Source organism: Cornus florida, unplaced genomic scaffold, assembly GCF_030987335.1.
Source record: "Cornus florida cultivar Cherokee Brave unplaced genomic scaffold, ASM3098733v1 CherokeeBrave_3.0.0_Hap2_Chr06, whole genome shotgun sequence".
In the NCBI taxonomy this organism is placed as follows: Eukaryota; Viridiplantae; Streptophyta; class Magnoliopsida; order Cornales; family Cornaceae; genus Cornus; species Cornus florida.
The window spans coordinates 67367874-67380100 of NW_026775576.1; the positions used below are offsets into that span (position 1 = coordinate 67367874).

At 30.0% G+C, this 12227-nt stretch overlaps 1 protein-coding gene across 1 annotated transcript; it reads right to left on the bottom strand.

Moving 5' to 3' along the window:
• Positions 1-9598: 9598 nt before the first annotated feature.
• Positions 9599-10048, bottom strand: LOC132314256 (ankyrin repeat-containing protein ITN1-like). The gene has a single exon (XM_059813140.1). It carries the CDS (start codon positions 10046-10048, stop codon positions 9599-9601), a length of 450 nt encoding a protein of 149 aa, XP_059669123.1.
• Between the last annotated feature and the right edge of the window lie 2179 nt (positions 10049-12227).

Sequence of the window (12227 nt, forward strand, 5' to 3'; positions counted from 1 at the left end):
TTTAGTTAATCCATTCCCTTATATAATAAATTAATCCTCCATAAGTCATTCAACTTGTTCAGCTGATCTGACTTGAATATAAATAGGACTTAACATTTTAGTTAATCCATTCCCTTATATAAAATAGGTAGGACTTAACTGATAAGTTAATCCGTCCCTAAAATACCACCGTCCCATACCGGTGCATTAAATCACACAATTCAACAATTGATGTAACGATTAAGGAAATACATCAAACAATCCAAAAATAACTATGATAATATGATATCAAGTTATTACAAAATAGGAATGACTTATTATTTATTTAAGCTTCATATATTATATGTCCTACATAAACTTGACCGGTCCTTTACAAGGGTCGCGATACCAAGTCAAGCTTGAAGAGTTGTGTGAATTTAGGAGGTGACCAACTTTTACATTTATAGAAAGCCACTACTACCTTTCTCTATATAAAATATAGATAGGGTGAGTAGGGATCGTCCCAAGGGATTATACGTGTTAGAGTTTCAACTTCGACTCTAGCGTACCAAATGATTGCAAAAGAGAATTGGGTTGGTTGATTATACTAAATGAGCTAAATTATAATAAAGCAATGCAATAAGATAAAGAGTAAGTAAGAAGGAAATGTTTTGGGGTGTAGAGATCACCATCAAACAATACTATTCCAAACCATAATCAAGTGACTAATGAGGGAAATGAATGTGTTACAACAATGTTGTGTGTGTAAAAGACATTCAATTGGTAAAGGTGACTCAACAAGTGCAAATTGTCTCAATCAACATGTGTGAGGCCACAATTCATCTATTGGTAGAGGAATATATTGTCTAAACATTATGTGAAGATAACAAAATAACAATTCAAGTCATTGAACCTTTCATTAAGCTCATAGTCCAAGTAATCCATAAGGATGATTTAGTTAAATATGCATTATTTAAACATCATGTGAGAGGTACAAAATATCTATTGGGAGAGGAATAAATTGTCTAAATATATGTGAAAGATACAACATATCATAACTAGTCATTAATCCTTCATTAAGCTCAAAATTCCACATACAACACAATATTAGAGGAATATGCCATTTGGACTCACAAGCATGGAACATCAAACATCAAGAGTACATTGTCCTTCCATCTAACATTACATTACCACTACACTAAATCTACACTACTAGCATGAAAATAGAGCTATCTAGACTAGGGGAGAGGCACAAACCATCAAGAATAGGCATAAACCATCAAATGAACCAAAATAGCATTCATTAAGCATATCATCTTGATGATCTCTAGATCTATAGCATCAATACACATAGACATGCATCAAAAACACTAAATCTAGGGATAAGCACATGAATATCCTACTCTAGCATACTTAGACATATGGATAGAATAGAATAGTCAATTGGAAGCATTAAACCATACAAACCATGAAATAATCAAGATTTATATATACATGAATATCAAGATGTATCATACAATACTAATCCCTCAATAATACACAAGATTAGAGTATAGAAAGTATGCTTGGGGCTAACTCTAGCCCCAAGAGGATGTCTAGCCACTCATGGTAGTGATGATCCAACCCTCAAGGGCTAACTCCATGGCTACTCCTTGTTAGTGAAGATCTCCTCCAATGGTTGCTCTAGCTTCCTCCCTTCTTCCTCTCTAAGAATAGTCTCCAAGATGATTTTCAATGTGTGACAAGAGACTTTTCTTTCTCAAAAAGTGTATTATATTCCTTATATAGGTAGGTCAAATACACCCCATGATGAGCTGTGGTCGTGCAAGGCATATTCTCCAATGATTGGATGAAGGACGGAATAAATGAGCTGGATTTTAACTTTTTCTCGCTGGAGGAAGTTCGATCGATCGAACCTTAACTTGGATCGATCGAAAATGGGTTCGATCGATCGAACTGCATCTTGGATCGATCGAAGTGGTCTGACTCCTCCGGATAATGACAAGGCTGGGATATTTTTAAGATATTTATGGGGAAAAAGACAAAAGTGGTTGGTAGGCGTACAGCTGTGGATAAGATCAATCATTTGAATAGGACAAAATAGGGTTCGATCGATCAAAAGTGATGTTCGATCAATCGAACTTGGAATTTCAACAAAGGCCAAGGTTGGATTTATCGAGAGGTACTGTGATCGATCATAGATGTTCGATCGATCGAACTCTAAGTTGGATCGATCGAACTTTTCAGCTGCACAACTTGATTCCTTTTTGCTCCTTTCTTTCTCCACTATGCTCCCTCATTTGGTTTATCTCAGGATTGCTTCAATTAAGCTCTTATTTGGCTGAGTTAGCTCAATTTTAGGATTAGTGCCTGAAAATATAAATAACACGTAATAAGTCTAAAACGGCAAAGTAAGATAGATAAAGGTACTAGAATGCTTAAGCTTAACGGGTTTAAATGCGCACTTTTCAGTACTCATCAAAACTGAATCTTATACATGATGATATTTTATTATACCGTCAAATAAGCATTCTCCATATCCAATTCATCCTACACATTTAATCTTAATTGCTAAAACATTTTAAAAGATTAAATCCATTCGTTTATTTAAAACATTCAAATAGTAAGCATCATTATGATTGAGTCTATTTAAATTTATTTAAACCCAAACCTAGTTCCTATTTAATGTTCAGGAATTCTAGGCATGTTTCTACGTTCCATTATTCCACAGATATGAAAAATACATAATGTAAACATATAAAAATTCACACTGGAAATCAAATCAAAATCATGCATTCATCAATTCATAACACAAGAACATATATGAACCAATTTCATAAAACCTATGTTCTAATCTAATTAAACATACATAATTATTTAATTTTATGTGTTTAATAAATCCTAGAATTTCCTAGGCATGTATAGGAACACGAATCAAAGGGAAAGAGATAGAATAAGAATTTGCCTTAAACTTTCGGATCGAAAGTTAAACTTCTTCTTCCTTGATCTTCTCTCTACAGGGTTTTTTTCCTCCTTCCCTCTTTAACTCTCTCTCTCTCTAGAATATATCACGTGAATATTTGTAACTCCCTTTTACAACCTATAACTATATATTTATAGGCTAAATAAAATAACCCTAACCCTTTTTCCAATCCAAGTCAACTTAAAAAAATATATATTAAAATATTAAAAAGGTAAGTAAAATATGTTACGTATATAATTTATGTATATGTTTATTAAATAAATAAATTATACACATTCCATTATTTATTAATGGATTATCCAACAATACTTAAGTTACCATAATATTATAAAGTAACTTAAAACATAACACGTATCAAATCTATGTATATTTTTATTATTTAAATATAAAACATATACATCAGATTAAATATTACTACCCAAGTTACCATATAAGTAATTAATAAATTACTTTCCCTTATATATATATATATTAAAAAGGTAAGTAAAATATGTTACGTATATAATTTATGTATATGTTTATTAAATAAATAAATTATACACATTCCATTATTTATTAATGGATTATCCAATAATACTTAAGTTACCATAATATTATAAAGTAAGTTAAAACATAACACGTCTCAAATCTATGTATATTTTTATTATTTAAATATAAAACATATACATCAGATTAAATATTACTACCCAAGTTACCATAAAAGTACTTAATAAACTACTTTTCTTTTTATATATGTAAATAATATATATCTATATATATACATACACAACTATCTATGGGTAATAATTCATACACATCCAACCTCCTATCCAAGTAGTCAATGGGACCCAATTGGTTGGCCCATTACTACTAACCATAACCATAAAAGAAAAATAAAATAAAATAATAAAAGAAAAGAAAACATTTAATTTACAATTAATCAAAATACCATTTAAATACATAATCTAATTAAACAATTAACACATAGACAAATACAAATAATACATAGACACATAATCAAATAATTAAGTAATACCTAATTCAATTAAACACATAAACAATTAGTCAAATAATCAATTAAATAATTAAAAATACAATTAAAACAAATAAATAAATATTGAGACTATCCTTTTAAAATTATGGGTATTACACTTTTGGTAATGGTAATGCCTCTAGTGTAAGTGGTAAATGTAAGATCAAATTTTCAGACATTGGAGAGTTAAAATTTTTTCTATATGTTAAAGGTTTAACTGCTAATTTATTGAGTATTAGTTAAATATATGATGAGGAGTTTTAAGTCAATTTTACTCAACAAGTGTGTTTTGTGATAAGCACTGAATATTTTATATTCGAGCCCTAAAACATGCGTAGTTTAATGCCTTAGCATTGTTGTTACCTTGGTTTTATACTTATTTTTAGAATATTTGTCTTTTGTAGGTTGTTTCTTGAAGAATAGGATAAAACCATGATTTTGGAGCTCAAAGAGATGTTCTTGGAGTTTCTAGAGATATACCGGACCTTCCGAACCCATTCTAAAGACAATTTGGGGTAATTGAAGAAATCCAAGTCCTAAAGCTAGAGCACAAAGTGAAGAGAATTACAGAATTAGCCAAGTATTCAGAGCTCAAGCAAAGCCTCAGAGCTCGAGCATTTTTCATAATACTCGAGCACAAACACCCCTGGGAAGATGGAAGGACGCCTCAAAATTTTTAGGTCCCAAAGCTCAAGCATAGGCCTAAATGCTTAAGCCTAAACCTCTAGAGCTCGAGCACAAGATTTTGTGCTCGAGCACAAATCCAAGAACATTAGAAAAATTTTTAAGTGTTGGAAGAAAAGACGCTTCAGAAATTATTGATCAAAAAAATGGTTAAGTAGACAAGTAGTGCTCGAGCATAACCTTTTGTGCCCAAGCACAAGCAGAAGAGCTCGAGCATAGAGTTTTGTACTCGGGAATTTTTTTTCCTAAGGGTTTCTTTAAGTGCAAGAAAATTGTAAAACATGTCTTCTTTGTTTCCTTATGGTCTAATTATTCCCAAAAGCTGTAAAGGCCATCCCGGGGGGACTAGGACTTGATCTCCACTATAAAAGAAGATAAAGAGACATAAGGAAGCTTTCTTGGCAATTTTGAGATCTCGTGGTGGCTTTTAGGGTTTTAAAATTCTCTTTAACGATTGAAAAAGAAGATCCTAAGAAGAAGAGCTACAGTCCATGGAGATGATTTTTACACCAGTAACGATGCTATCATCCATCTCCATGAGTAGCTAAATCTTCTCTTAGGGCATTGATATAACCCTAGTCTGAGTAATATGGTTTAATTGTTCTTAACTTTTGGAATTTTCATTGTTTAAGTATTTTAATTGCATAATTATGAGTAATTGACTTAGGATTTCTAAGCAATTGGATTTTTAATGAATGAAAATGGTTTTTGATAGAATAACGTCTTGTTTTAGAATTAATTTCACTTAAATCAAATCCAAACTATTTTTATTGTTAAAGATTGGCGGCTAAAGGCTTCTAATAACGACATGAGTAGTGATCATACAATGGTACTTAAATTATATCATGAATGAATGTTTTGATAATCTATGCTTAGGGAAGACGAGTTATACTGCATATTAGTTTAGAATTGTTAGATAGATAATTCGTGCCAACCAAAAATATATTATAGCATAACATTCATTTATGATTTATCCTCTTGAAATTGAATGAAAATGAATGTGAAATCATTTAATTCCCAATAATGCATAAATATTGAAATTCCTGAAGATTGAAACAATTGATTCTATTATGAGACTAGTGATGAAGTCAAGCCCTAAGTATTTCTTCCATTGATCTCATTCTTTAATAAATTTGCTTATTTTAATTTTTCATGATGTTTAGACATAATCAAACAAATAATTCATCTTTCTTTAAATTAAATTAGCAATTAATTTTACACTTGACAGTCCTTGAGGTTCGACACTCTCAATATAGTCCTATGATTCGTTCTATTATGAGTGGTTTATTATTAAAAACACGCATTATTTTGTAACAATGAAAAAGGTGAATGTGTTTTGAAAGGAATTAGAACTTCTGATAATTCCTAAGTTGTGTATTCAGATCATTCACCTATGTATTTTTCTGTAGTTGCTGATGAGGCAATTTTATAGCATAAAAGACTTGGTCATGTGAATTTTAATGATTTGGTGAATTTGTTTAATAATGATCTTGTTCAAGGTTTAATGAAATATGTGGTCCATATCAATTAGGAAAACAAACTAGAGTGTCGCATAAGAGACTTAGCCATAGAGTCATTATTCGACTTTTAGAATTGATACATATGGATTTGATGGGTCACATACACCTGCTAACATTGGAGGAAAAAGATATTTGCTTGTTATGGTTGATGATTATTCTGGATTTACATTAATTGCCTTTTTGCGAAAAAAGTTTGATACTTTTGTCAATTTCAGGTTTATTTGCCAACTGATCAAAATGAAAAGGGGTATCGAATAACTCGGATTAGGAGCGATCATAGAGGTGAATTCGAACCTAAGAAGTTTATTGAATATTGTGATAAGTTTGGCATTAAGCATGAATTTTCATCGCCTAAAACACCACAACTGAATGGTGTAGTAGAAAGGAAAATAAGACAATAGCAGGTATGGCTCGTACTATACTTCATGAGAATAAAATTGTTAGTCATTTTTGGGCTGAGTTAGTACGTACTGCTTGTCATATCCTAAATATAGTGTGTCTTAGGCCTGAAACTAAAAAGACTCCATATGAATTGTGGTATGATCGAAAGCCCATTGTTAAATACTTTAGAGTCTCTGAAAGTAAATGTTATATCCTTAGAGATAGGAAACATTTAGAAAATTTTGACTATAGAAGTGATGAAGGTGTCGCACAGCTAAAAAGTTTTGTTAATCCACATAATCCTGATTATGTTTTTCATCTTAAAAAGGCTCTTTATGGTTAAAATCAAGCACCTAGAGCATTGTATGATGATAAGTTAACTTCTTATCTAATGCACAAGGGCTTTCAAAGAGGGGGAGCGGATAAAATATTGTTTATTATCAGGAAAAGAAATTTTTTTCTTATTGCTCAAATTTATATGGATGATATTGTTTTTGGTGCTGCTTGTGATAACCTTGTTAATGATATTGCTAAAAATATGAGTAATATACTTTTGAGATGAGCATGATTGGTAAACTAACTTTCTTTATAGGTCTCTAAGTGAAACAACTTAATGATATGATTTTCATATCTCAATCAAAATATGCAAAGGAGCTAGTTACAAAATTTGGTTTGAAGATTCAAAGTATTTGCAAACTCCTATAAGTACTTCATTCAAATTGGATGGAAACTTTGATCCTAAAAAGGTTGATCATTCTTTGTATAGGAGTACTATGATTGGTAGCTTGTTATATTTAACAGTTACTAGGCCAGATATTTCATTTAGTGTACGTTTTTGTGCTAGGTATCAAACTGATCCTAGAGAACAATACATTCTTGCAGTCAAACGCATTATTCACTATGTCAATAATACATTGAATTATAGAATATTGCATTATTCTTCTGAGTCTAACTTTGAGATTGCAAGCTATATTGATGCTGATTGTGCTGATCAAGGTACTATCATTATCTTTTGTGATAATACTAGTATAATTAATATTTCAAAGAATTCAGTTTTGCATTCTAAGATTAAGCATATTAACATTCGAAAAATTCAAATTCGGTGCTCCCAAACGCCAATAAATTTATGAGTAATGGCTTTTCATACTTCAAATGGGTCTTAACGTACTCTAAAGTCTAAAGTATTCATATCAAGGGAAAAAGGCTGGGCATAATTCCCATTCTTCTAGGAAGAAAACGCCGGTAATATGAAACTAGTGCATATGACCCTTTGTATCCATCACCTTGCATAAATGTATATAAATACAAATCATAATTTCAGTAAATTGAACTTCATTATTTTCACATATCTATAATGTAAAAATAAATAATTAAATATATATACAATCTCGTAGAGATCAAGTCAAACGTTAAGATGCCTTCTACGAAACGAACAACGTGCTAAATTGCAACTACTAACAATAACCAAAACGTGAAAATTAGTTTCTCCATCTTAGCTTTTTGCATGCATAAATATTATACGTGTTTTATTATTAGTGTATATTATTGATGGGTATATACACTTTTTATAAAGGTAGAGAGATCACTTACGTATACATTACTTAGTTATGCAATGTTGTCTCAATCTTTTATAAATAGTTAGATTTATTTACTCAGTTAATATTGATTAGTTTTCCTTTAGTAACCCTAATTTCACTTTCAATCAAGGTAAGGAACAAATACAAAAACATGTCCTCAAAATTAATTACCAAAAAAGGTAATTTATAAGTTGGCCAAATAATATAATATTAATCTGAAATCTATTTAATTAACCACCAAGTAATGAAATATATTACATATCCAAATCATGTAGCCCACATGAATAAGAAATAATCTTACATGTAATTAGCTGTCACATGTCTTTTATTTATTTTATTTTTTTGTGCATTCTCATTATTGTATAAAGTTGTACGTAGCATCAGGAGGTTATAAATTACAATTATGAATATTTTAGTTTCTAATATGAATATTATGCATATAATTTATTGTTTACAAAAATATATGAGCACAAAAGTACACTCTTTTGTTCAATTTAATTCAGTTATATAAGAATCCTTCTCTACTCTGTTAATAAGGAAAAAAAAAAAAAAAAAAAAAAAAATACATCGATTGATAGTTTTCATGTAAAATATTTTATAAAATTTAAGCTTAAAAAAGTACTTGATTTTATTTCTCATTTAAAACTTTTACGTGATTTCATATTTCAAAAAGTTAAACAGAGAGTGCCCTGCATTTCTGGTTAAACATGAATTTGGTTGAGGAAGTTTTCTTGTCCTTTCTTGGGACTTGATATAGTGAAATAATACTCTCCATTTTCACCATAGATTGTGTTATAATAGTTTGTATAGTAGGAAATGGGTCGATTCAATCTAAACTGGGGAGAAACAAAAATAAAATAAAATAAATAAAAATATAATAATAATAATAATGCATAGTGGCACAACTTAGGGGCACCATGAGAAAACTATGAATTCATCTTATATTTCGTCAACTTATTAACACCCACGTCTACAGTCCTCCACCACCAACTTGGATTGCTTGTGTGGGACATACGTGTTGTCATGTACAAATTAAAGGTGTTTGATTTATTTACACAAAGGTTGATGGAATATGGAGGGAAGAGAATTTTTTTTTTGGTCGATTACCATAAAAATTATAGAAAAAGAAAATTTGAAACAACATAAAAAATTATTAATTTACATGTCATGGACAGTAGAATGAGGGTAAATATTAAAAATATCAAATCAAATAGTCTTAAATTCTTGTCCCAATACTAATTGTCACAACAATGTTATAGACAACCGAATGTTAACATAGGAATGTTATCATACATATTAGATGAGATATAAATAAAATTACTTCCTCTGTCTACTTGATTTAGGAAACGAGCAAACCATCATTGTTTTTGCCGAAAATGCCCTCACTGTAAGTAGATTTAATCATATCCCAAAGGAGAGCAAATTGCCTGGATGCAAATAATATCACGGGTGTGGTAGAAAAAACACTTACAGGAGCAAGAATTCATGTTGTCTTTTGTCCAAAAATTAGGTGGAGTGTGGCTCCAAAGGCTACCATCATAGACACCATGGCGACGAACAAAGTTATGAGACCACAAATTAATCTTTTAGGCAAAGTGTAGAGAAAATCAATCTTTGCGTAACGCGACGTAAGAATGGACAAAAACATCAATAGAGATGAAGCAGACGAAAAAAGAGCTAACGCATCTGATATCATAAAGATTATAAAGGCTTTATCTCTGGAAAGAATTGGGAGGTCGCTCTTGCCATCGCTTCCACCTGGTACCGTAATGACAGCTGCAAATACTATGGTGACAATTAGAGCTGCTACAATTGTACATGAATTAGTAGTGTCTTTTAACCATTTTTCCCCTTCTTTCATTAAGTCCTCGTGCGTCTCGGAAAAGATCATTGCAGGTGTCTTTCTTCCAATGTTAAACTTGCTATCGTACATAAACGAAATTTTTTCTACTCCCTGCAATAAATTGAATAGTTTTCGATTAGAAAACAAATTTGATCTGTTTTAGAAATTGAGAGTTCAAAATACGGGGTGGTGTAAAGAAATTTACAATTTATATATATTTTTTAAAAAAAGAAAGGAATTTTAATTTAGGTATTCTTCTTTTCGTTCCTTAATCAAATTCATTTATAAAAAATAAAAATAAATAAAAAAAATGAAACTAAATTTCAATACCATCAACTCGTCCAGGGAGCATATAATGGTGCGTTACAGGATTGGGATGCCCAGGGACTTGTATGTCTTAGACCTTTACTTGTGAAAATAAAATAAAAAAATTTAGACCCATTTTATATTGAACCATAGTATCATCCAGCTCGCTTTAACGCCTTCAAGTCTTAAGATCTATGCAATTTTAAATGCATCAATCACATTAAATTTCTTTTAATTTCAAAATCAGAAAGCTAATTCGATAATTCCAAATGTAATATAAAATGCTTACGAATGTATTATGTGGAATGATATCATGGAAATGGTTATAGTTTGTGCTAGCTCAAACCAGATTAAATTTTCAGTTTCTTTACTGATTGTATTAAACCAGTGATGCTGTCCAAAACTAATTTGGATGGGGCCGTTAAGAAAAGTAATATAAGAAAAAATATATATATATATATTATAAGGAACAAAAGAACTTTTATATTAAATGATATTTTCATAAAAAATTGTTCATACGACCATTTTGATTTTTTTTTTTCTTCATAAATACTTTTCTTTAATTATTATCAAGATAACGTATTAAAAGTTGAAAAAATTCCAGGAAGACTCATTTGTACTCTTAATTTTTAAATTTTAAAGTATAAAACTGTGAATTTATATATTTGATATGATTAATTGATTATAGTTTTTTTATTTTTATTTGTATTGTTATTGTTTTTTGCAGACCAAAACGTTAGAGACAATTTTAGAAAATTTGTGGTGAACCCACATTCAAGAAGTCTACCATATTAATAAAAGATAATATATTAGAGAATCAATAAACAAGTTTAGGGAGAGATTAAACAAGCAAAAATCTTTAATTTACTCCATTTAAGAGATTTTACTAAAAAAATAAAAAATAAAAATTATAGGTTGCAGAGTAATAGGATTTTAGAAAAAGTTCAGCTATAAAATATAAATAAATCAAATCAAATCAAATTTAAGAAGACAGACATGTATTGTAAATGAGAAAATAAAGAAAATTACTATCACAAGGCAAATTATTAAAATGAATATATAAAAAATATTACCTTAAACCATTGCAATTCAAGTTACATTTGTAGAGCTGCGCCAGCTGCATTAGCTTTGAGTTTGCTACTTTGTTCCTTCTTTAAACATGCAACTAGATCCAGACTAGTGTTAAGCGATTAATCAAGCCATGTTAAAAGATAATTGATAATAGGCTCTTCAGAAAGTTGATAAATAAGTTTAAATACGTCTCTTTGACGTTTTAAAATTGCAATTTGAAATAATTTTTGTCCTTCTTCATTTTTACTATATATTGCTTCAGGGAATATTAAAACGATCTCTTCAACAACTTTAGGAATCCCAAAAATTGTTGCGGCAATTACTGATCTTCTAACTCTATATCTAGCTTCTGAAAAATCTAATTTTTCATATTCCATGCAAAGATGTCTGACAAGTTGAATTGCGTGATCATGCTTCCATTTTATCCTTCGGACGTGCTCGATCCATGGCACTGTTTTAAGGCGAATAATTTAGCAGGATGCAGTATGTATTGCAAATAATTTCTAGTAATTGTCTTTGAACATAAAAACTTTTTTCGCGCATATACATGTTCCTTACCTAACATTTCAGCAACTTTCCAAAATACACCCAACAACTTTTGCTTCATTGTACCTGCCAATATATATATATATATATATATATATAGATATATAATAAAAATACTTCATCACACTTATACAACAAAACTAAACAAGTCGAAATCAAAGAGAAGTTTAAGAAGAATACAAATTAAACGATCCTTGATTTTATTCTTCAATTTTTATTTATTTTTTTGCTTGATAATATCAATGCAACCACTAAAACCACCTTCCATTAATTTTTAGATGTCATATGCCATGAATAAAAATATTATTTATGTTATTATTTTTTATATCAAATAAAATATCATACA